Source organism: Mus caroli, chromosome 16 (assembly GCF_900094665.2).
Source record: "Mus caroli chromosome 16, CAROLI_EIJ_v1.1, whole genome shotgun sequence".
Classification (NCBI taxonomy): Eukaryota; Metazoa; Chordata; class Mammalia; order Rodentia; family Muridae; genus Mus; species Mus caroli.
Genome location: NC_034585.1, coordinates 322,767 through 348,416, shown reverse-complemented (window position 1 = coordinate 348,416; position 25,650 = coordinate 322,767). Strand labels below are relative to the sequence as shown.

General features: G+C 47.6%; 1 protein-coding gene across 2 annotated transcripts in view; it reads left to right on the top strand.

Annotated features, from left to right (window-relative positions):
• The window catches only part of Trap1 (TNF receptor associated protein 1), a 36,121-nt gene that overhangs the window by 5,181 nt on the left and 5,290 nt on the right, over positions 1-25,650 (top strand). For both annotated transcript variants that reach the window (XR_003835125.1, XM_021184711.2), the window contains exons 2-14: positions 2,108-2,272; positions 2,768-2,850; positions 5,338-5,478; positions 8,462-8,533; positions 9,949-10,109; positions 14,088-14,197; positions 14,660-14,733; positions 15,400-15,555; positions 16,703-16,823; positions 17,465-17,534; positions 21,037-21,184; positions 24,582-24,767; positions 25,066-25,204. Coding sequence is in view for 1 of the 2 variants with exons in the window: in XM_021184711.2 (XP_021040370.1) it covers positions 2,108-2,272; positions 2,768-2,850; positions 5,338-5,478; positions 8,462-8,533; positions 9,949-10,109; positions 14,088-14,197; positions 14,660-14,733; positions 15,400-15,555; positions 16,703-16,823; positions 17,465-17,534; positions 21,037-21,184; positions 24,582-24,767; positions 25,066-25,204 (1,626 nt within the window). In the remaining variant the exon portion in view is untranslated. The remainder of the gene's footprint in view (positions 1-2,107; positions 2,273-2,767; positions 2,851-5,337; positions 5,479-8,461; positions 8,534-9,948; positions 10,110-14,087; positions 14,198-14,659; positions 14,734-15,399; positions 15,556-16,702; positions 16,824-17,464; positions 17,535-21,036; positions 21,185-24,581; positions 24,768-25,065; positions 25,205-25,650) is intronic.

Genomic DNA, 25,650 nt, shown 5'->3' with positions numbered 1-25,650 from the left:
TCAACTTGACACAGGCTGGGGTTATCACAGAGAAAGGAGATTCAGTTGGGGAAGTGCCTCCATGAGATCCAGCTGTGGGGCATTTTCTCAATTAGTGATCAAGAGGGGAGGTCCCCTTGTGGGTGGTGCCATCTCTGGGCTGGCAGTCTTAAGTTCTATAAGAGAGCGGGCTGAGCAAGCCAGGAGAAGCAAGCCAGTAAAGAACATCCCTCCATGGCCTCTGCATCAGCTCCTGCTTTCTGACCTGCTTGAGTTCCAGTCCTGACTTCCTTTGGTGATGAACAGCAGTGTGGAAGTGTAAGCTGAATAAACCCTTTCCTCCCCAAGTGCTTCTTGGTCATGATGTTTGTGCAGGAATAGAAACCCTGACTAAGACAGTGGTCTTCCCATTTATAGCCTATAGCAGTGAAAATTTTAAAGATTTCCAGTATCACATTTCCATAGAAACTCTTCTGGAAAGATACAGCAAAGTCCACTCTTCCTGAGTGACGTTCACATGCACATCCGCTTCGGTCACTACATTCATCTTCCAGGGAGGCACCCTGGCTGCTGTGCTTCACCATGTGCATTGGAATAGTAGCTCGTTCGTGTTACTATAGCTCTAGGATACACACAAAAGTGAATTTAGAGATGATTCAGCAGGTAGAAATGCTCACTGCTCTTGCAAAGGACCTGAGTTTAGTTCCTAGTACACCTAACTGTAACTCCCAACTCCAGATCAAATGCCTTTGCTTGAGCTCTGGGGGCACTTACACTCATGTGCACTTAACTCATTCACAAGTGTTGGGAGCACAGAGATCCTTGTGCTCACAGATAGCACTAGAGAAAACAGGAGTGTTAAACATGCAGGGTTGTGTTTTCAGTGGAAGAGTTCTATAACCCAGTTTTCCATACAGGAGACTGGGAAGGAAAGTGGTTAATAACCTGTTGATCTATATTGGGTCAGGCCATACCAGGCTCCCACAACCAGGACCAGAAGTGGCTAATAGCCTGGGTAACCTCTATACTATCTGTATGACATAGACCACACCAGAATGTCCCCTAGGTCCTTAAATAGGTAGCCTATCTCTAGAACCCATCTTCATGGAAAAAGTGACATGTATTTTGAGAAAAGTTTGGATGTAATTATGCCTCATTGTGCACAAGGGGTAGTGTTGCATTGTGTTACAGCAGGAAACTTTTACCAAAATTGTACTATACTTAAATATGCCTACAATAAACCACCCCATGTCAGACTCTAGAAGTTTGAAAACACCAGCTGTGAAGTTGTGTTGAGAGGAGTTCCTTCTTGCCTCGTGAATTGTTACTCTGCCGGCCCTGGTGTTTATAAGAGACCTGCTCAGAGACATATATGCTCATTACGTAAAATAATAAAAAATGAATTATATGTATATATGTGTGGGTGCCATGTGTGGAGGTCAGATGACAACAGGAGTTGGCTCTCCTTCCATAGTGTGGGTTCTGGGGATTAAACTCAAATCATCAGGTTTGGTTGCAACCCTCTTTACCTGCTGAGCAACCTCACTAGCCCAGATATATTTGTTTTTAAAATCTACTCATTGCTGGATATTCTTTATTCCTTCATATGTATTATAAGTTAAGGGTGACTGGGCAGTGGTGGTACACACCTTTAATCCCAGCACTTGGGAGGCAGAGGCAATACCAGTGCCCTGCGTGCTAGCCCTTGGGGCTGAGGAGTGGTATTGGTCAGGTTCACCCCTCTGGCTGAAGTATGGACTCTGCAGTTTTTGTTGCAATGAAGGCTTAGACTGATTCCCTACCAAGTGGAGACACCTCATACCTAGTTCTGTGCCAGAGGTTTCAAGACCCACCAGGCTTGCCAGGAAATTACAGAAGCAGTTCTGAGTCCCTTCCTGGCTAGATATGGATCAGGAAAAGTACCTTTTGGTAAAGTACATTTATTTGGCATTCTGTATATAAGGGAAAGCTACCGAGACTACCTGCTACAGCTGCTGTGCCTTCATCCTCACAAGCATGGGCTGGACATATCCACTGAAGTCTCTGCCAGACATCTAGACACAATGTAAGTGAGCTAGGACATCTGCCTTAAAATATTCTTATCCATTTTTCATGATTGTCTTTTCAGGAAAGCCAGTTCTGCACCTTCAGAAGACTACAGTGCAGTTTAGGGGCCCCACACAAAGTCTGGCTTCAGGGATCTCTGCAGGAAAGTTATACAGCACACAGGCAGCTGAGGACAAGGAGGAGGAGAGCCTGCACTCCATCATCAGCAACACTGAGGCAGTGCGGGGTAAGCCTGGAGACCATGCCATCTGCAACCCTTGGCTTTTACCTACCAAGGCTTGCCCCGTCTGGTGGTCACCTGAGAAGCTGCCAACTAAAAGGGAATGCTGACCCACCTGATGTGGGACAGGAAGGCCATCTCCAGGCCCGGGGCTGCACTTCTGACTTTTGACGGAGTCAGGGACAGACTATTGATGCTGAGAAGTGAGGCTTCCTTACAGTCCGTTTTTTGAGTAATGCTTTTGAAAAATGCACTGTACACTGTTAATGCCAGCCTGAGTCTCCCACACACACATTGTGGGGACTCTGCCTCCACAGTTTGCTGGAGCATTGAGGGGTGTCCCCCGCCCTCGATGGCCGCAGAGTTGCCTCGTGCCCTTTAGTTTGAGAGATAGTCATTCCTCTTGTTTAAAAGTCAGAACCTTAAACATTTCAGAAGGCATGCTCTCCCACAAAGAATGGAAATGCAATTTTATTGATTGTGTCATTGATTCATTACCAGGTTCTGTCTCCAAACATGAGTTCCAGGCAGAGACAAAGAAACTTTTGGACATCGTAGCCCGTTCTCTGTACTCAGAAAAAGAGGTAGGATGTATGGCCATTGCTCTCCAGGCAAGTCAGAGGTCTGGCAAGGCTGCCCCCATCCCTTCCTGGGGAAGCGCCTAATCCAGATCCTCTGCTTGCCATTAAGAGGAATTGTGCTGATCCAGGCCCTCCCCAATACTGACATAGATATCTACCTTTGATCTGTTTCAGCAGGACTGTTGACGTGCTTTGAAGCTCTTGTGTTTATCTACTTTAGCAGAACTTGCAGGCCTGTACCTGTGTTAGAGAGGAATACAAAACCTTTCTGTTTTTCTTTTTTTCAAGATAGGGTCTCGTGTTGTTTTGTAGCCAAGGATGACCTTACACTTTAAGCTGTTTCTTTCTTTTTTTTTTTTTTTTTTTTTTTTTTTTTTTTTTTTTTNGGTTTTTTGAGGCAGGGTTTCTCTGTGTAGCCCTGGCTGTCCTGGAACTCACTCTGTAGACCAGGCTGGCCTCAAACTCGGAAATCCACCTGCTTCTGCCTCCCGAGCGCTGGGATTAAAGGCGTGCGCCACCACGCCCTGCCCTTAGAGCTGTTTCTTACAACTATGTGTGTGTTGTGTGTGTGCTCGAGGATGCTCATGGAGCAGTGCATCCTCCTCCTCCTCCTCCCATGTGAGGCCTGGGATTGAACACAGCTCATCAGACTGGACAGAAGTACCTTTACCTGCTTAGTGCCCTTGCTGGCCTATCCTTCTCAATACTGTCTAGGGCTTTGATTTCTTTTAGCACTTTAAGGCACGAATCCATAGTGAGTGGGCTCTGGCAGCTCAGGCCCCTCTTGTTAGTCCTTACAAAGTGGTACAGCAGGCCGGCACTCAGTTCAACATAGGTGCCTTTCTCTTTGGCTTCCTTATTTTCCTGATCAGCTTCCTTCACTCATTTCAGGAAGCTGTCTCAGCTCTCAGAATGCTTAATATTCTCATTATGTCCACTGGTCCCCTTGGCAGAAGTCTTGCATTGAACTTGTTGCACTAGCTGAGATTATAGACTTCTAGGTTGGCCACAGTAACACTTATAGGGCATTCTTTTTTATTTTTATTTTTTATGTATATGAGTACATTGTAGGTGTACAGATGGTTGTGAGCCTTCATGTGGTTGTTGGGAATTGAACTTTTAGGACCTCTGCTTGCTCTGGTCAACTCAGTTCACTCAGTCCCTGCTCACTCTGGCCCAAAGATTTATTTATTATTATGCATAAGTGAAGACACTGTAGCTGTCTTCAGACATGCCAGAAAAAATCATGAGCTCTAATTACGGGTAGTTGTGAGCTACCATGTGGTTGCTGGGATTTGAACTCATGACCTTTGGAAGAGCAGTCAGTGCTCTTACCCACTGAGCCATCTCACCAGCCCGAGGCATTCTTTTTTGACCAGTACTTGTTCCCTGATGTCTATAGTAGCACCTTTCTTGTAGACTTTATGCATGTGGCCAGAAGAATAGTACATGTTGGCTAAAAGGCCTGGAGCAGGCACATTTGGTGCTTTTTGTGTTTTTCGTTGTGTTTGCCATTTGGGGAAGTTATTGGAAGATGGCAGCTCTCTAATCCTTGTACCTTCCCTTCTCCCACATCCAGCTCTGAGCGCTAGCATTAGAGACGTGTGTCCCTGCATCTAATTCTTAGACATTATTTTTGAGGAGATTAACATTCATTGTTGGGTGCTGAGAAACGTGCATATAATCTTAGTACTGGGATGACAAAGGCAAAAGAATTACAGGTTTGAGGTTAGCCTGGGCTATACAGTGAGATTTTTGTCTCAAATACAGCAGCAACAGCAATAGCAAAACCCAAGGCTTGGAAAAAGCCAAGAGAAGTGCTACCAGCGGGGGACGTTGTACACCTGTGACCTAGCGCTCAGGAGGCTGAGCCGTGAGAAGGAGGGAAGGAAGACTGCTGCTCGTGCTGTGCTCAGTAACAGCCAAGGTTCTAAAGTAGACTGGCACTCATTCTACAGACTTCAAGGATCTCAGGAAACACCCACTTCCTCGTCTGCTCTCTTGAGCTCTGTGTAGGATCGGGGTGCTTTCAGACCTTGCAGGGGTTTCCTGGCCTCTGACATCCATTTCTTTTTTCTTTTTTTTTTTTTTTTTTTTTTTTTTTGGTTTTTCGAAACAGGGTTTCTCTCTGTAGCTCTGGCTGTCCTGGAACTCACTNTGTCCTGGAACTCACTTTGTAGACCAGGCTGGCCTCGAACTCAGAAATCTGCCTGCCTCTGCCTCCCCAGTGCTGGGATTAAAGGCGTGCGCCACCACTGCCCAGCTCTTTCACAGGTTTCTTAAAGTCTCAGTTCACATGTAAGTCCAGGCTTCACTGACCATCCTGAAAGGAAAGGTTAGCTCCAGAACATGTGTTGAGGAGATACCACCGATCATGGGAGACAGGGTATTGTGTCATCAGGTCATCAGCTGCCGCCATTACAGACTCGGCAGCCAGGTCTCAATCAGTGCCATTCATTCATCTCCCTACCTCTTGCTCCCGTTCCCTAGGTGTTCATACGAGAGCTCATCTCCAACGCCAGTGATGCCTTGGAGAAACTGCGGCACAAGCTGGTGTGTGAAGGCCAGGTGTTGCCAGAAATGGAGATTCACCTTCAGACGGATGCCAAGAAGGGCACTATTACCATTCAGGTACTTCTGTCCTGACAGTACCCAGCTCTTGGTCCAGAAACAGCCGGGGTGACCAGACATGGGGAGGACTGCATTCTAGTTCTGGCTGGACTCCAGTGATAGCTGACTGTTTCCTTCCTGTTCTGAGCACTCTTGCGGTCACTCACTAACCCACCTTAGGATCTTAGAGTCCCAGGCAGAAGGGAAGGGAATTTAGAGCTACTCCAAAGGCCATGGCTTTGGTCTCTCAAGAGTGAGAACTGTGGCAGTCCTGGGGATTTAACCCAGGGCCTGCGATGTGCTAAACAGGCTCTCTGTCACTGAGTTGGATCTAACCTTGCCTCAAGAAAGTCAAGTTTATCATTTCTCTGTTTTTTTTTAAAGATTTATTCATTTATTATATGTAAGTACATTGTAGCTGTCCTCAGATACTCCAGAAGAGGGCATCAGATTTCGTTACGGATGGTTGTGAGCCACCATGTGGTTGCTGGGATTTGAACTCGGGACCTTCGGAACAGCAGTCGGCCCTCTTAACCACTGAGCCATCTCTCCAGCCCCATTTCTGTTTTTAAAAGATTTATTTTTTATGTGTGTGTGTGTGTATGTGTGTGTACACGCATGTATACATGCTCATGGCAACATGCAAACAGGTGCTACTTTAGCTCTTCCATTAATACCTGTGATACTTGCAAGCGAATTATGTGTGTGGTGTGAAGTCTTAAGGATCCCATCCCATCGCATCATCTTGGAACCGTGGGCAGAAATGTACTAGCTGCTGTGTGCATGGACCCTTTGTGTTCTGTCAGCTGCATCCCTGCCCTTGGGTGCCTAGAAAATGCTGCCTTTGCTAGTGCAGCTTTATAAATAATCTCAAATAGGCAGTGTACGTTCTCCAACTAGTTCTTTTGAAAAGCATCCCAGGTTCTCTCCCTTTCTGTCAGTTTGTCATGTCATATGAAACTTTGGACATTTTCATTGGAGTGCGGTGACTATCTAGGAAGGAAGCAATGTAAGTTAAAAGCAGGAAGTCTGTGTTCTCCTTTATATCATCTAACATGAAGGTTTGTTATCGTTGTTGGTTTTGGTTTTTTTCCGAGACAGGGTTTCTCTGTGTAGCCCTGGCTGTCCTGGAACTCACTCTATAGACCAGACTGGCCTCGAACTCAGAAATCCGCCTGCCTCTGCCTCCCAAGTGCTGGGATTAAAGGTGTGCACCACCACTGCCCAGCTAACATGAAGTTTTTAAGGAATCCTTAGAAAGTTCCAGTGTGTCTGGTTGAGATGGTATACACCCATAATAGTTTTTATTTATATGTTTTATATGTGTTTTATTACATATATTATAAATAATAATTATTTTATTTTATATATGTAATATAGAAAGCACTGGAGAAACTAAGGAGAATCACAAATTCAAGGACAACTCGGGCTACATACCAAGTCTCAGTACAGCTTGGGCAAAATATCAGCTTGGCACAGGCTAGAGTCATCTGAAAGGAGGGAACCTAAATTGGAAAATGCTCCATTAGATATAACTGTAAGGCATTTTCATAATTAGTAATCGATGAGACTGTGCCCAGTCCATTGTGGGTGGGGCAACCACTGGGCTAGTTGTCTGGGATTCTACAAGAAAGCAGGCTGAGCAAGCCATGGTGAGCAACTCTTCCATGGCCTCTTTATCAGCTCCTGCCTTCACTGCTGTTAATGATGAGCTGTTCTGTGGACCTGTGAGTGAAATAAACCCTTTCCTCCCCAAGTTGCTTTGGTCATGGTGTGTCATCAGAGCAATAGTAACCCTAACTAAGACATATGTGAGTAGGTTCCTCAGACTTCATCATGACCAAGAAGCAAGTTGGGGAGGAAAGGGTTTATTCAGCTTACACTTCCACATTGCTGTTCATCACCAAAGGAAGTCAGGTCTGGAACTCAAGCAGGTCAGGAAGCAGGAGCTGATGCAGAAGTCATGGAGGGATGTTTCTTACTGGCTTGCTTCCCCTGGCTCGCTCAGCCTGCTCTCTTATAGAACCCAAGACTACCAGCCCAGAGATGGTCCCACCCACAAGGGGCCCTTCCCCCTTGATCACTAGTTGAGAAAATGCCCCACAGCTGGATCTCATGGAGGCATTTCCCCAACTGAATCTCCTTTCTCTGTGATAACCCCAGCTGTGTCAAGTTGACACAAAACCAGCCAGTACAGAGTTCAAGTTTATTTTTGTGTGTTCCCAGGGATGGAACCTAGGCCTTGAGCATGTCAGGCAAGCATTCTATAACTTCTGTAGCCCAGGTGCGCCTGGAACTCACAGTGTAGCACAAGCTGGCCTCAAACATCCATCAGTCCATCTGTCTTACCCTCCCACACCATACCTAACCCACAGGCCTTTTCCTTTTCTTAATGGCCGCTGATTGCATAGATGAGCTACTCTCCCCTTCAAAGGTCCCTGTCCTATCACCATCCCCTGGGGGAGTAGGAGCTAGCAGAAGAGCAGTGGTGCAGAACTCAGAGAAGAGGCTTGCTGCAGGAGAGAGAACCGATGGCCCCATGGAAGAGTTGCAGCTACTCCAGCGGGCTGCTGGACCCAACAGTTGTGATCATTGCCTCCATTGTTCTGAATAGAAGAACCACCAGAGGATGGATCAGAGCCAGGCAGGCTCTGAGTGTGGCCAGGGTGTACTGCTCATGAGAGTTGCATGATCAGCTGCCAACTTGCTGACTCAGCACCTTTCTGAAATTGGTTGGTTTTATGGTTTGGGGCTGAGGATGGAACCCACAAATGAGTTGAACTGCACTCTAGCCCTGAGGTGTTTTCAGTGGTAAGTCCTCCAACCAACCCTTCAGGTCTTCTCTGGTGTTGTGGACTGACAGGACTGGACTCTCCAATGAGCTTGTGGTGTGCTTTGAACCCTAGCTATGATCACAGAGGGAGGACATTGGGATTCCTGGTCCTGTCCATGTGCTTTGGCCTAGCTACACAGGGTCTGTGTGTGACAATATCTCTTTCTTCAGGACACTGGCATTGGGATGACACAGGAGGAACTGGTGTCCAACCTTGGCACAATCGCCAGATCGGGGTCAAAGGTAGGTACAGCCCAGAACCCCTCCCTTCTAGGATAGGCACTGTGGGACCATAGAGAGGTGTCTGTTAGCAGTCTTGTGCTGTACAGAGGTGGAAGTCACTTTGCTCAGAGCTGTAGTGTAGTGAACAGACATGTTGAAGCCTGCCTGTCCAAATCCAGGAAGATCCATCCATTCACCCTTCAAGTTAGCCCTCAGCTACTAGGCCTCACCCACCCACCCACTCAGCAGAGGCGGCCACTTCTCCCAAGCAGCATTTGATCTTGAGCCACTCTGTCTACAGGTGCAGTGGTTTTGAGGACAGCCAGCTATTAGGGGTCATTTTATTGTCAGAATATATGCTGGGAAGACGAGATGTCTGTCTTGGGATCCTAGGCAGGGTCCATTCTGGCCTAAGGCAGAGGCCAGAGGTGTGCACTGCCTCCTGGTTCCTGTGTGCTTTTTCTGTTTGTTTCTGTTTATGTAAATGGTGGCTTTGATAAGCCAAAGTGTCGAACAGGAATTCTACTTTAAAGTTTTTCTGTGCTGTGACTTCTACCGGTGAAGTTCCTTGTGGAGTTTTTGTGTAAGGTAGTCTTTACTGTCTCAGAGACCAGCTGTGAGCTACACATGCTGTTTTTAAATGAATTAAAATGAGATGTAAAGTCAGCTCATTGATCACACTAGCCAGATGTACTGGAAGCTGCCATGTTACATGTATGCTGACGACAGATGTTTGCAGGATGTTCTGGGCAGCTGGCTTTGGCTGGAGCAGTAGACGATGACAATGTGAGAATGGCCAGCTAAGCACTGGCACGTTTTCAGAAGCATGTGACCATCCTCTGTGTCTGTAGGACCCCAAAGTGAAAGTGTTTTTTAAAAGTGTCTGTCCTGGACACACTTATTCTTTAAATAGTACACTCTGACTGTTTATACACTGGGTACCATAAGTAGAAATGGTTTTCAGTATGGGAATAGGAGTGTAGACTATATAGAAAACTGCTCGTAGACAAGGTGCTTAGCATCCATGGACCTGGTACCCTGGTCCTATACCCCTGGGCACCAAGGGACAGTGGTGCCAGGTTTGAACTGTTTCCCACAAGGTTTTGAGCCTAGGACACATGACACACAGGACAATTATAATAGCCCCACTGGGCCTGCTGACCCACAAGGTCAAGTTGTCTCTTTCCCTATCCTGTATGACCTGAAGTTGGCAATGAGCAGTGTAAATAGGATACGGCCCTATCCCTGCCTGGGCCTGGCTGTATGGCTTTGAGCATCTTGTTCCAGATTTTGTTGATTTAGTCCTTTATGAGAATGTAGGGTGATAGAGAAGGATTCATTACTTGCTAACTACACTCTTGGCATATGCTAGAGGACCCTGCCCAGCACAACACAGGTGGGGTGGGCCACCCTCTGAACAGTCTTTGCCACCACAGGCCTTCCTAGAAGCACTGCAGAACCAGGCAGAGACCAGCAGCAAGATCATTGGCCAGTTTGGAGTGGGTTTCTATTCAGCCTTCATGGTAGCTGACAAAGTTGAAGTCTATTCTCGCTCAGCAGCTCCAGAGAGCCCAGGTTACCAGTGGCTTTCAGATGGGTAAGTAAGAAGAGGCCTACTCACATTGCCAATGTCCCTTTCCCTCATGGCACTCAGGGCCTAGTATCATCTGGCATGCAAACTAGACATTATCATGCGTTTGACAATGTTTAATAAGAATTGACTTAGAGGTGTTGAAAACAGGGCCTTTATATTTAACACAGGTTATTCTAAAATACTCTATATAGCTAAGATTAGCCTCGAACCCACAACAATCCTCCTGCCTTGGCACCTGAGTGTTGGGATCTCAGATGTGTACCATTGCATCCAAGAGTTAGGAGTTCCTTAAGATGCAGTTGTACATCTTGTGGGCTGTTTAGGTGAAGCCTGACTCTTTGGCTTTGGGAACCCTGATGGCCTTGGGCATGGGCTATTGTGCTCTGTGGTGCTGTACTATTTGGGTCGGGCTCTTGGTAATGCAGTGAAAGAACGGGGCTTCCTCTGGGGCCCTTGCCTGAAGCTGGCATCGCTGGCATTGGTGCTGTGGAAATCCCTGTTCCTCCTGACTTTAAAACTTTCTAACCTTGACACAGCAGTGACATACCCAGCTCAGTGGAGGCCAGTGTTGGTGTGTTTGTTAACTATTTTATTGGGTTCTCATACCTGTACCACCCTTCCAACCCCTAATACCAGGTAGGAGAGAAAGAAGGTTAGAGGGGAAGCAGGGACAGAGACCTCTTTAGGCCAATTCCTGTTGATTAGGGAGAGGCCTTGAGTTCCTAGGGGCAAGTCTAGTCTTCATTGTTAGAATACCCAGCAGTCCAGCAATAGTGAGCACAGCAGTAGGGCCAGTAACAGCTGCCTTCTTCTTTCTTCTTCGCACACCTCCTAACCATCTCAGGGCTCTAGCATTTATTCTCTCCAGAGTCCCCGAAATTAAACTGCTTGCAGCTGGCAAAAGCCACGCCCCTTCCAAGAACACAAGCCAATCATAGTCAATGGCTGTAGATAAACTGAAGCAGCCCCATATCCCACACCTGGGATTAAAACAAAAACACTCGAATAACATGACTGGGTTTTTAAAGAGATGAAAATTCTCACTACAGGCAAGTCTGTGGGGCCTTTCCCAAGACAGGGCTGACCTTGTCATCCTCTTTGGTCCAGCTAGGGCTGCATGCTCTCATAGTGTTCTTCTCCACACTTTGGGGTGGTATCTGACAGAGTAATAAGGTGAATTAAATTCAGGCTGCATTTGAAGAGAATGGGGCCTCAGACAAATTTGGGTTTTCTTTTTTTCCAAACTTGATTTCTGATACTCACGATTTTTATTAATTATTTGAGATTTCCATACAATGCATTCTGATCACATCCCTCACACCTCCCAGAACCATTTCCCTTTCCCAACCCTTTCAACTTTGTGTCCTCATTTTTAAAAACACATCTAGTTCAACCTGTGCTGCTTATATGCTCTTGGCTATATGCCGCTCATGGGAGAATGATCAAATGTCCAGGAGACCTGAAAAGGGATTTTCTCTTTCTAAACAGCTCTCGATCTGCAAGTATCTCCTTAGTTACTCTGCCCACCTCTCGGCTCCATGCTGGGATTTTGTCTGGCTTGAATGATGGGGCTCGTGCATGCTGTGTCTCTACTGTAAATCCACCTGTGTAACTGACCTGCTATGTATAGAAAACTCTGTCCATGCAGTAATCCTCTGCCTCTGGCTCTTCCAACCTCTCTGTCCCCTTTTGGTAATGATCCTTGGGAGGAGGGCTGTGGTATAGACCTCCCGTTTGTGGCCAAGCACTCCATGGTCTCCTGTTCTTTGCACTTCATAGGTCTCTGTGTTAATTGCCATCCACTGTGGCTAAGTACCTTTTTATTGCTATGACAAACAACACAACCAAGACAAGGTATAAAAGAAAGCATTTAATTGGGCTGATGGTTTTAAAGGGTTAGAGTCACTGATAGTGGAGCAAAGGCAAGGTGGCAGGAATAGCTGAGAGCTCACATCTCATTCTAAAAAGCAGGAAGGGAAGCAGAGGGCATGCTGGGAACAGTGCATGTCTGTTGAAAGCTCCAAGCCTGCCCTCAGTGACACCCCTCCAACAACACCAGACTTCTTAATCTTGCCCAAACATTCCCACCAACTGGGAACCAAGTGTTCAAATGTGAGCCTCTGGGCTGATCTCATCTGAACGACACACATTGGAAACAAAAGCTTCTTGATGAGGAGTGGGAGATGGACTCACCTGTGGTGTCGCTGAGTTATTAGAAGTCAGTCTAATACTGTGTCCATTTAGCAAAGTATTCGTACTAGCTTCTATGATCTGTCTGCCCACAGGCTCTTAGCGCAGGTAATTGTGCCAGGTAAGGGTTTCAGCTTGTGGAACAGGTCTTAAGTCTAATCGGAAAGTAGTTGGTTACTCCCAGGACATTCGTGACACCTTTGTGCCAGCAGGCATGTTTTGCTAAGGTGGTCATTGCAGTGTGCAGGTTTCACAGCTGGTGACATGGCAGTTCTTTCTCCTTTGGGAGTGTGCACAGCACCCTCCGTCACGATGAAAGCTAGCAAGTCATGAAGCTTCCAATGGAGTGCCATCTTCATTTCTCTGTGCTCTTTGACTCAATATATTGTGTCTTCAGTAATAAGATCTTACCATAAACTTATGTTGTTGTTGTTGTTGTTTAAGATTTTATTTATTTTATATATATGAGTACACTGTCACTTTCTTCAGACACACCAGAAGAGGGCATCAGATCCCATTACAGATGGTTGTGAGCCACCGTGTGGTTGCTGGGAATTGAAACCATGACCTCTGGAAGAGCAGCCAGTGCTTTTAACTGCTGAGCCATCTCTCCAGCCCTTACCATAAATTTTTGAAGGATAGGAAGAACATTGACAGTAATCTCTAATGTTTTTTTTTTTTGCGGGGGGCGGGGGGGTGTCTATGGGACCTCACTAGCTAACAACTTTAGAAGTAACCTATTCCTGGCACTGGGCTTTTTGTTATCCTGTGAATCAAGCAGGTTGCCTGTCATAGGCTAACTGCATTTAAACTCTATGTGTGTGTGTGCATGTTTTAGGAAGTGTCTGCAGTAGATTTCCATGACTTTTTGGAAATGTCCTTAGTGTTAGCTACTCCTCCCTGTATCCCTTCCCCTGCCCTATTGCCATTTACCTTTTTATGCCACTCTGGTCTCTCCCCTCCTTGGAAGTCCACCCTGCCCATGGCTCCTTACTAGTTTCCTGACCTTTGGTATTCCAGAATGAACACACATCTGAAGACTCAAAGCTAATATCCACAAATGAGAGAAAACATTAGTCTTTCTGGGTTGTATGGGTGTTTGTGTGTTTAAGGGACAATTAGCAAAGTCTGATGACAAGTAGAGTAGGAGCCCCCTGCAGAGGTCTGCACTCCCAGGCCAGGAAGCTAGCTGCATGCACCCTTCTTCAGTCTCTATTTCAGCAAATTCCCCAAAGAGCTGTTCATAACGGGCACTGCACAGTGCCAGCAGGGCAGGGTTGATGTCAGCTCTGACATCGTTTCTGCTCACCTTGGGGGTTCCCTTGCCATTACCAGTTGTGAACACATAGAATCAGCCCCCATCCCCAGCATCCTGCACTGATATGGAGATGGGTTGAGCCTACTTTCCAATGACATGCTCAGGAAGTTCTCATAGAGGGTGATGGGGTGACTGAGGACAGCACTTTGTGGGTGTCTTTGACCCTGATGTCTATCGAGTGCATAAGGGATTCTGCCAGAGTCAGGAGCTACAGAGCTGGATAGGGTGGCACAGGCCTCTGATCCCAGCATGCAGGGTGCTGAGGCAGGAGGAGTTTGAATCCAGTGTACAACTTAGCAAGATTTTATTTTAAAAAGGAAACCAGAGAATAATGGGACGGTCTTTGTTTTGTTTCCACAGTCAAGTGTGGGCTTCTTTTGTGAAAACCTCACGGAAGTGGTTGTTGAATCGGCTGCGCAGGGCTTTGGCTGCAGCAAGCTATGCAACTGGCTTTACTCTCTTTCATGTTTTAGTTCTGGAGTGTTTGAAATTGCGGAAGCTTCAGGAGTTAGACCTGGGACCAAAATAATCATCCACCTCAAGTCAGACTGTAAAGATTTTGCCAGCGAGTCCCGGGTGCAAGGTGAGGACAGCCAGGCCTGCAAAGCAGGAAGGCCTGGGTGAGAGGCATGGCACAGCACATAAGGGCCAGGAGAGAACTCAGCCCCCACTCAACTGCCATATCTGTAGAAAACCAGTTCCCACCTTCAGGAGTCCTGATTGGCTGGACTTTGTAGCCCTTGTGGGTTTGAGCCTGCTGGGGTTGGAAGTCTGTCATGCCATGAGGGCTTGGGACTCAGTAACACTTGCTGGGCAGACCTTTGAAACCTAGGTTTTCTGGGAGCTGGGAAAAGGTGCTTCCAGCCATTGTTTTGCTCTCTCTGGCTGTCACTCCGAAAGCTTCCGAGAGCACAGCTCCTCTGCCACTAGGTGGTGTCATGTTTCCATGGCGGGTGGTGACCTGAGCCACCTCCCTTGCACCAAACAGGCAAGCCCTCCCTGGATGGCAGGCTGTCAGTCTTCAGTGTGTTTCTTTCTCCTGCAGATGTGGTAACAAAGTACAGTAACTTTGTCAGCTTCCCCTTGTACCTTAATGGAAGGCGGATTAACACTTTGCAGGTGAGGCCCTGGGCTACCTGGGAGACTCAGACAGCTGTAGAAACCTTCTCAAGGATGTGGAGGCAAAGATGGGGGAGGGTCATTGCTTAGAAGCACAAGAGAGATCAGAGTTACCGGGTGCAGGCTGTTTTCCTTGAAGTATAAATTACATATCATAAAGTGCTCCCCTCCACCCAACTTAGTGAGTGACAATTGTTGTATAGGCAGGTGTTATCTCCACAGCTGGTTTTAGAACACTTTCAGCATCCTGAAAAGCATGTCCCCACTAACAGTTTTCATTTCCAGACCTTACAACTACAATCAACTTTCTCTGTCTGTAGATTTGCCTAATTTGGGAGTTACATTGTATCAGGCATAGCCTTGTTCCTTTTTATGACTATCCATTTCATGGATAGATTACAGGCTTGCCTATTGGATAGTGTCCTTATCTCTGCTAAGTACACTCTTGTGTGGTCCCCTGGTTAGTCCTTCCCTTCTGCTGTCACACAGAGAGGCTCTTGCTTCAGAGCCTTTGCATCTCTCCGTGTCACCTTCAACCTACACCAATGCTGAAGCTATCAATGTGGGGTCTTCCTAGTCCCTGCTGGTCTGTCCATGTGTCTGGGTCCTGTGCAGTCATTGAGAACATGTTTTTAACATGATACCCCCTTTGATATAAATTCCCAGGCCATCTGGATGATGGACCCAAAGGACATCAGTGAGCTTCAGCATGAGGAATTCTACCGTTATATCGCGCAGGCTTATGATAAGGCCCGTTTCACTTTGCACTACAAGACGGACGCACCACTCAACATCCGCAGCATCTTCTATGTGCCAGAAATGGTGAAGTGCTGGGCTGGTCATTGCATAGCTCTGGGCAAGCCAAAGGTTATGGGTAACTCTCAGTGTCCACACCCAGGGGTTCCCTCAGAAGAGCTGCATAGACTTGCCAGTGTATATTTGCCATTGTGATGCAGGGCTGCAGCTTCTGCAGGCTCTCGCTTTCTTCCCCTCTGCTTTCCTCTCTTGCAGCAGTACAAAAATTCTGCCAAGTCCATACTACAGAAGCCTAGTAGTCAAGGTCTACTCCCCTGCCTCACTTCAGCGGACCCTGGTAGCATCCAGTTTATATTGCTCTCCAAAAGGGCTGGGTTGGCCTTGGCCCTCCCTAACCATAAGATTTTGGATACTCGTGGATCAGCAGAGGTGCTGGGTCTTAGCTCACTGGGACTTCCTAGATCAGCCTACACTGCAGCTGCAGCTACCTTACTTAGGCAGAGTGGGTGTTTTCTCAAAGTGCAGGATTTGGGCTTTGCAAACCCAGTGTGAGGGCTGCCAGCTCTGCTGCAGTGGTGAGAGGGCCTCACTGGTCCGTGGAACCTTTAATGTTACAGCCCGACTTTCATGTCTTCCTGACATAGTCCTGTTTGATTTTTCCCAAAACCATCTAAAAAAAAAATTTAAGAACCGGGCCTGGAGAGATGGCTCAGTGGTTAAGAGGACTGTCTGTTCTTCCAGAGGTCCTGAGTTTACTTTCTAGCAACCACATAGTGACTCATAACCACCTATAGTGTGATCTGATGCCATTTTCTGGCATGTAGGTGTACATGAGCACTCTTGTACATTAAATAAATGAATAGAGGCCTCATCTTGCAATGGTGGTAGGGAAACCCATGCTGACTTTGGCCTGGAGGCCATGGTTTGCTGGTTCTGACTTCTAATAAATTGTAATTCTGTTTTGGGGGCATATAAGACTTGTTTGAGGTCCCCTGTTGGGTATGGCTTGGGGAGGCTGCCCCATCCTCTTCAGAGCACTTATGGATTCCAGCAGAGCCAACACGGGAGGAGTTGTGTCCATTCTTCTCACCCCTGGGGCTCATCATCCATGCGGCCAGGGAGGTGCTGCCCTCTGTCTGTCCGTCCTTCCTTCCTTCCCTTATCTGGTGGGCTCAGCTGGTGCCACCTGGTCATATGCTTTCCTTTCTCCCAGAAACCATCCATGTTTGATGTGAGCAGGGAGCTGGGCTCCAGTGTGGCACTGTATAGCCGCAAGGTCCTCATCCAGACCAAGGCTGCAGACATCCTGCCCAAGTGGCTGCGCTTCATTCGAGGTACTACTGCTGACACCCTGGCTCTGCACTGTGGACGGTGACCCAGGGCTCCAAGTGGCATGGCCATGTGTCCTCATGCTGCCCACTGCATTTGCTTCCGCTGTGTCCCAGACCCTCCTCACCCAGCAGGACAGGCAAGGAGTTCTTTCAGGGTTAGAAGTGTGACCTGAATTGTGCTGGACCTGAGGTTATAGTTCAGTAAAGAGTGCAGCATTTACTTTCATAGCACAAAGACCAGCAGTCTCCAAGATGCAGTTTATGACTCTCCTTTCTCTTTTGAGACAGGGTCTTATACATAGCCCAGGCCACCGTCTCTGAGATCTGAGATTACATAGTAGCTTATACATAGCCCAGGCCGCAGTCTCTGAGATCTGAGATTACATAGTAGCTTATACATAGCCCAGGCCGCAGTCTCTGAGATCTGAGATTACTATTAGCTTAGTTAGTACTTTGGAGTTGAATGCTGGGATGTGTTTGGTGTGTGCCAGTCCTGCCCTGAGAGGATTTTACCCTGGGACTGCTGTACTGCCCACTGCCCCTGAACAGGACTGAGGAGCAGTGCCCCCTGCCCTTCCTGCTCCTCCTTTACCACCTATTGAGGTTCCGTTGGTGCAGGGGTTCTAATGTTTCTGTCTTCTCAGGTGTGGTGGACAGTGAGGACATTCCCCTGAACCTCAGCAGAGAGCTCCTGCAGGAGAGTGCGCTCATCCGGTAAGCCCAGACAGCAAATAGCAGGGCACTCCTGTGATGGCTAGCCTTGACTTGATTCTGCCCCAGGCGTGCTTTGCAGAAGCCAAGAGCAAAGGGTGAAGGGAGAACTGAGGGCAGGATCCCTCCCTGACCTTCTAGGTGTTCTGACCTAGTGAGCAACTCATTCTGTAGTCAGAAAGAATTTTTGTTTGGCTGAGCAACTGCTGAGGTTGAATCTAGAAATAGTGGTGCTATGCTAGGACCAGGCTGAGGAAGCCTCAGCTGCAATGCCTTAGGAAGCACTTGTAGCAATTGCATAGTTGTTTATTTATCCAGGTTCGGTTACTTTTCCCATTAAATACAAATTACAATGAATGAGGAAAGAACTTGGTCCTTTTCCTCAGCCCACTTTGATGTTGCTAACCCACATGGAGAATGGGTGCCAGCAGGTGCAGGGTGGCTCCAGGCTCCATGGTGCTTTTCCTTGCTGTGGTGAAGGTGGGTGGTACATGTGCGGGTGTGGGCTCCAAATGTCTGGGGAGAACACAGCTGCATTGCTCCTCACTAATGTGGGCTAACTTTGAAGAATTATGGTGTTGAGAGATGGCTCATCCCTGCCACCCAGCCTGGGTATGGCCACAGTTGGAGAGATTCTAGGCACCATGTCTCAGAGTTGAATGAGGCAGGGGTCACCCTAGAACCAAGAATATAGCTGACTTGGGTCTGGGATGCTCTTCTTTTTTATTTATTTTTTTTAAAGAATTATTTATTTATTTTATGTATATGAGTACACTGTAGCTGTCTTCAGACACACCAGAAGAAGGCATTAGATCCCATTACAGATGGTTGTGAGCCACCTTATGGTTACACAGAGTTGAACTCAGGACCTCTGGAAGAGTGGCCAGTGCTCTTAACCACTGAGCCATCTATCCAGCCCTGGAACGCTCTTCTGAAACTAGGTCAGGCCTGTGGAGACACAGCTCTTAGATTCCTAGAGCCGAGTTAGCTGTGCTTCAGTGCCCAGTCTGACTGAGCAGTCATGTTCATGTCTGCCCGGAGCTGCCTTAGACCCTGAGGCACTCTGTTCCTGGGTGCCTAAGTGGCAGAGAGAGGTGTAGAACCAGCAGCTCCTTCCTGCCTGTGGCCAGTCTTTTGAAGAAAGAGCTGCTTTGTTCACAATGTTGAGAGAATCGGGAGCTTCCCAAATGGGAGACGTCCACTCCGGGCCTTCCGAGGCATTGCTGTCTTCCTAGTGCCGTTCTTGTCTCTGTGTGTCGGTGTGTCACCAACCTACAAAGAGTTCTTTCTACCCAGTGGAACCTCAGAAGCAGCAGCAGTTGGCCTTGCTGTATCATTGTCGCTGTCTGTCTATCCTCCAGCCCCCTGTGTCTGCAGCTTTTATCCCTCAGTTGTGAGCATTCAGGTTTCTGTGATGTTTTGTGTCTCCTGGGAGAAATAATGGCATAGTGGAGTAGAGAGGGACCTAACAGGGAAAAGAAAGACTGTTGAGGAAATCGGGTACCCCTTATAAGAGCATGGCGGCTCAGGCAGCTGCACCAGGTCCACTCCAGCTAACATCTTATGCCATACACTTCAGCATTTCCGAGATTGTGTAGCTGTGACTGGAGAGTTGTTGAAATCTCAAGGGAGAGTTGGTTTCTATCTTGAGAAAGTCTTGTGACCCTCTCTCCTCCTGGAGAAGGAAGTGTAGTCACCATAGTGGGAGCTATCTGTTGTCTGATTCTCTTCATTCCCTGCGTGGTTGCCAACTGTTCTGTCCTTTGCTTCTGGTGGCAGTGTACTGTGGAGGCCAGAGGAGGTAACCTCAGTTCACTGGCCTTTCCCAGAGGAATTCCCTTGGCAATCAGGACAGTCACCCTGTGGAGTGGGCCTGCCCTTGGAAATGGTCGATGCTCCCAGGAAAGAGCACAAGAGCCTGTCCTGAGGGTGGAGCGGGTTTGGCTTGTCCTTGGTGGGTGACATTCACTTAGGGGAAGTCTTTGAGGCTTCTCTCCATTCTTGGTGCGGACCATGTGCAGGTCTGTGAGCTGGTACACACACATTGTTGGTGTCTTGGGTTTTTTCTGCTGTTTTTGTTTGTTTGCTTTTACTGGTTATTACCAAGCAGGCATGCTACCCTGAGCTGCCTTCCCACCTCCAGTGCTGCTTTACTTAGAAGACTGTAGATGTGATCCTCAGCAGATTGTCAGTATCTTATTCATGACTTTTTTTTTTTGAGACAGGGTTTCTCTGTATAGCCCTGGCTGTCCTGGAGCTCACTTTGTAGACCAGGCTGGCCTCGAACTCAGAAATCCGCCTGCCTCTGCCTCCCGAGTGCTGGGATTAAAGGCGTGCGCCACCACGCCCGGCTATTCATGACTTTTTAAGTGGTGTTAGATTGAACTCAGAGATACATACATGCTGGACAACCCCTTTCTATGGTACTTAGTAGTGTTTTAAAAATATTTAATGCAGTGCGTACTGATGACCCATTTTAGTGAGGGAATAATCCATTCCTTTTGATCTGTATCATATTCTCCTGTTATTCTGGTTTGGAATTGCCTTTGCACACACGCCTGTGCCTTCAGCAAGCCTCACTGGGCCCCTTGTGCTAGCCCAGGCACACCAGGCACTGGGATCCATGGCTCTGTTTTATCAGAGCAATAGAAAACCTAACAAAGACCCTCTTTCTTTTTTTTTGAGATTTATTTATTTTACATACATGAGTACACTGTCAGTGTCTTCAGACTCTCAGACTCATCAGAAGAGGACATCGGATCCTACTACAGATGGTTGTGAGCCACCATGTGGTGCCAGGAATTGAACCCAGGACCTCTGAAAGAGCAGTCAGTGTTCTTAACCGCTGAGCCATCTCTCCAGTCCCCCAGTGACTGTCTTTTACTAAAGCCCACTTCTGTGCGCTTGATCCTGATTGCCTTTATGGATAATGCAGTAAAAAATGTCCTGATTACAGAGTGACACTTTGCCAAGTTATACAGTGTATATGTAATATGCTTAGTATGTCCCAGGCTATGCAGGGACTCATACACCTACCTAAGGACAAGCAGCTCTGCAGCGTACATTCAGTCTTCCCATGAATACATACTGTGCTGTAACTTACCCCACTGAGGTTTGCCTGGGTTTGGTTGTGTTTGCTTTGGTTTAGTTTTTTCCGGCAGACCTTTGCTCCTAGCTCTAGAACTGTTAGATGACGTTTCTGGTGATCCACTTTAACCCTGAGCCTGTTCATAGTGATTTTGTCACATGCTTCAATGCAGGCCTCTCTCCTTGTTTCTCATATGTGATCCCTGCTGGTGCTCAGGAGATGCCCACTACTGATTGTCCTGTGGAATTCAGTTTGTACCACCACCCACCTGCAGGGCACCCTAGTGAGCTTCTCATTAGGGGGCAGCACAGTGCCTCCTTTGTTCTATAGTTTCCCTTTGGCTCCAGGTGTGTACCCCCACCCCCTTACTTGACAGAAAGCTTTGTTCACAGTGAGTGAGTAACTTGTGTTCTGTAGGAAACTCCGGGATGTTCTACAACAGAGATTGATCAAGTTCTTCATTGACCAGAGTAAAAAAGATGCTGAAAAATACGCAAAGTTTTTTGAAGATTATGGCTTGTTCGTGAGGGAGGGCATTGTGACCACCGCAGAGCAAGACATCAAGGTAGGATGATCTTGGTCCTCCCTGTCAGCCTCAGCCCTGTTGCTACAGAGGAAACTGGTAGAGGCTGTCCTGGATGTGGTGACAAGTCACCTGGGCAGCAGTTGGAACAGTGGGCTCCTGAGTCTGTCCTCATAGACACAGCAGGTCTGCATGTGTTCTTACTTGTGTTAGCCAGGCTCTAGGCACTGACAGAACATCTGACAAAAGCTACTCAAAGCCATAGTTATCTGCTTCAGTTAACTGGAGCCTGAACAGAGTTCCTGTGCGTTCTTTTCTCTCTATTTTACCTGGGCCCCCAGTCTGTGCAGTGGTGCCACTCAGACTCAGAAATTAACTGAGAGCGCCTCCTCAGTCAGCTGTGGCTCCTTCAAGTTGACTTTCTCAGATACTTTGTCACTGGGGAAACGAACAGAACAGAGTGCTTAGATCTGTAAAAACTGCTGGAATCCATTGATACAGGGGAGGGGCTTGGAGCATCCTTGCAGGCCCACGCAGAGGTGTGCTTTGTGTCTCCTAGGCACTTCTCCATCCAGTCAGGGTGGTGGTCAGGATCAGCTATCACATACCCTTGTCTCGAAGGCCTTATGCTCAGCTGAAAGGCCAAGTCTCTTGACCCTTGACACCCTGGCCCCAGCAGATGGCAGGAAGAGAGATGTGGGTTTAAGGAAAGAACAGAAAAGCAGGGTGAGATTAGGGTACAGTTACCTTAGTTACCTTAGTTAAGTTTTCTTTTGCTGTGATGTAGCACCACACCCAAAAGTCTCTTGGGGATAAAAAGATTTATTTGGCTTATAAAAGGGTGGAGCTCAGCCGGGGAATGATGGCGTACACCTTTAATCCCAGCACTTGGGAGGCAGAAGCAGGCGGATTTCTGAGTTTGAGGCCAGCCTGGTGTACAGAGTGAGTTCCAGGACAGCCAGGGCTACACAGAGAAACCCTGTCTCGAAAAAACAAAAACAAAAAAAAACAAAAAAGGGTGGAGTTCTTAATAATACCATTGGCCAGTGTAATTGCTGAAGAAGAATACATTTGTTCACAAATAGTTTATAGTATCGCTTGCACTCTGTAAAATCTATCGATGTCACTGTCCTGAGGCTATACATGGCTCCTAGGTATACAGATGCCAAGTCTGGCACATGGCTCTTGTCTGGGCCTTCTCCCCACCAGCCTGTCAGCAGATTCCAACTGTAATGTCTACTTAAGGTCTGCATTTGTTTTATTTGTCCATCATTGTGACAGAGTAGCTGAGGAGAGGACTTTCAAGGAGGGAAGTGACCCTTTGGCATGGATATTGCACTGGGAGCATGTGGTGACAGGAAACACTAAAACACACCTTTAAAGTACACACCCTAATTGATGTGTTTATAAAAAGATAAAGAAGGGGGCTGGAGAGATGGCTCAGTGGTTTAAAGCACTGACTGCTCTCCCAAAGGTCCTGAGTTCAAATCCCAGCAACCACATGATGGCACACAACCATCTGCAATGGGATCCAATGCCCACTTCTGGTGTGTGTGAAGACAGCTACAGTATGTATATGTACTCATATACATAAAAAATAAATCTTAAAAAAAAATAAGTATAGGAATATGTGGTAAGGTGTGGGGGAAGGGGGTGCCTCAGCGGGCCCATGCCAAGGCATCCCTTCCCCCTGAGGGACCAGGCATACACCATTATAGTATAGAATAGAGTTTATTCAGGGCATGGGGAGGGGAGTTGAGAGAGTAGCAGAGACCGAGAAAGGCAGAGAGGGAGAGAGTAGAGGCTGACCATGCCCACGTGGAGAGAGAAGGGGAGAAGGAGCAGGGGGGCAAGAGGCAAGGGAGAGAAGCAAGAGTAAGAGAGAGAAGACTAGGCAAGCAGCCCCTTTTATAGGGCCAGGCCTACCTAGCCATTGCCAGGTAACTGGGGGTAGAGTCCAGACAATACCAACACCAATGATTCTACCACCTAGACCCCAGTCCTAATGTATGTCACTTCCTGTTAGCCGATTTAGCCGTGAGCTCATGAGTTTGTCAGTCATGTGATCTGATCATCTCTCAAGGCTTCATCTGTGAAGACTGCTGCTTTGGGCACCCAGCTCATGAGCTCTTAGGAGCGTTTATGATCAGTATGTGACACATTCACTCTCTTTGACCTCACTTTTTAAGATTTAGTCATCTGTGTCTGTATCTGTGTGTGTGCCTGTGAAGGTCAGGAGCATGCCTGGTGTCCTTCAAGCACTCTCTATCAGCCCTTTAAAGCAACATAACTCCCTAAACTTGGAACTTACATTTTCTCAGCTTGGTTGGAAGCCAGAATGCCCCTACTTGGATCTACAGTTAGAGGTGTGTGAGACACCAATTGCTATGTGAGTGCTGGGATCTAAATTCCAGCCCTCGAGAAGATTATACAGCAAGCTCCTATAACACTGAGCCTTTTCTCTAGCCCCTTATCTCACTTTTAGTTAACAGCACCTAATAGCATTTGCTGAGCCAGACAGGGCCTTTTCCAAATGTTTGGAATACATTTTTTGACTAGGTGTATTTGTGTAAGGTGGGAGCCAGATGTACCTACGATGTGGATGTGGCCATACCTGTTCTTTTTGTTTGTTTGTTTGTTTTTGTTTTTGTTTTTCGAGACAGGGTTTCTCTTTATAGCCCTGGCTGTCCTGGAACTCAGGCTGGCCTCGAGCTCAGAAATCCGCCTGCCCCTGCCTCCCGAGTGCTGGGATTAAAGGCGTGTGCCACCACGCCCGGCTTGGCCATACCTGTTCTTGGTAAGTTCTGAAACTCTTTCTCTGTCTACTAGGAATCCAAGGCATAGTAGCATGTGCATTTGGGTCTAACTCTGTCCATTCTTAAACCCTTTCCTCGAGGCCTTGTGTTGGGGTGGTCAGTGCTGACAGTGTAGATACTTAGATACTGTAGCTGCCAAGCTAACACTGCAGGGTCCTACCTCTGCTCTTTGTTCTACACAGCCCGTGGGGGCTGCATTGCATGGATTTATGTCCTGTTCCCGTAAGGCCTCTCTCTTTGCCACATACTCCAGTAGCCAGAACTGGTAATGAACACTACTGGCTGAGGAGGCTGGGAACTGTGTCTAGTTGTCACTGAGGACAGAGAGAAGGTACTGAGCCTCTACATAGGTCTGCTATGGAGGGGAGTTTGGGGGGACTGAATATCCTGAGTTAGTTTACCCAGCTCTTCAGGAGGCCCTTGACCACCTGAAGGTTCAAATGTTTTCTCATTGTCTTATATACAGTGGGCTTCATAGGCACATCTGAAGCTCTTGAGTCTTCCATAACCTTTGGGGACCAGGCTGGGGAGCCAGAAAGCTGCAGGCTTCACCAAGAGTCTGAGTTAGGAATCACGCTCAGGTTTTAGCTCTAGAGTAAACAGTGACTTGCCCACATCTGCAGGAGGATATTGCAAAGCTGCTACGGTATGAGTCCTCAGCCCTGCCTGCTGGGCAGCTGACCAGCTTACCAGACTATGCCAGTCGAATGCAGGCTGGCACCCGCAACATCTATTACCTGTGTGCCCCTAACCGTCACCTGGCTGAACACTCACCCTATTACGAAGCCATGAAGCAGAAACATACTGAGGTAGGTGGGCTCTGACTTGCTGCTGGGCCAAGAATGTATTTTACAGGGTCTAAGTGCATGAGAGAAAATGACTGTGTTTGAGGCCCTGGAAGCTATGTGGTGTGAGGCAGTGCCCGTCTGTGATGTGGTTGTCATTCCCACTAGGTGGTAGATGGATTATTCATGACTAATGTATGCATGTGGCAGGACAGCCAGAGCCAGTCTTAGATGGCTCTGTGAGCTGTTGCTTAGGCCCCAGTCCCCAGTGTCCATAGCAGTGCCCTCTGCTGCTACAGCTGACAGGCTTGAATGCCTGCAGGTGCTCTTCTGCTATGAGCAGTTCGATGAGCTTACTCTGCTGCACCTGAGGGAGTTTGACAAGAAGAAGCTGATCTCTGTGGAAACAGACATTGTCGTTGATCACTACAAGGAGGAAAAGTTTGAGGACACATCTCCAGGTTGACTCCCATCTCTCTCTGGGGGGGGGGGGGTGTCCCATATGGCTGTTGGGCAGGAGACTGTCACATGTCCCATAGGGCTCTCTTGACCTGCTCGTGACTGCATTGCATTCCTCACTTGGGCTCTGGGTCACCAGCCTTTGCAAGAAGCTGCTTGGAAAAGGGAAATGTCCAGGGCCCAGGAGTTGCTCCTGCTCCTCCTGTGCAGGCTCTTGCAGGTGACCAGACTGACAGAGAGCTGGAAGGAATTGCTCCCACCATTCTCCATCCACCTTGCACCCCCTGCCTTTTTTTTTTTTTTTTAAGATAGTCTTTCATTTTGTAGCCTAGGCTAGCCTTGATCTCCTAACTTACATCCTGAGGTGTGCAACCTTGGTTGGGCTCAGATTTTTTTGTTTGTTTTTTGGCTGGTTTTTCGAGACAGGGTTTCTCTGTGTAGCCTGGCT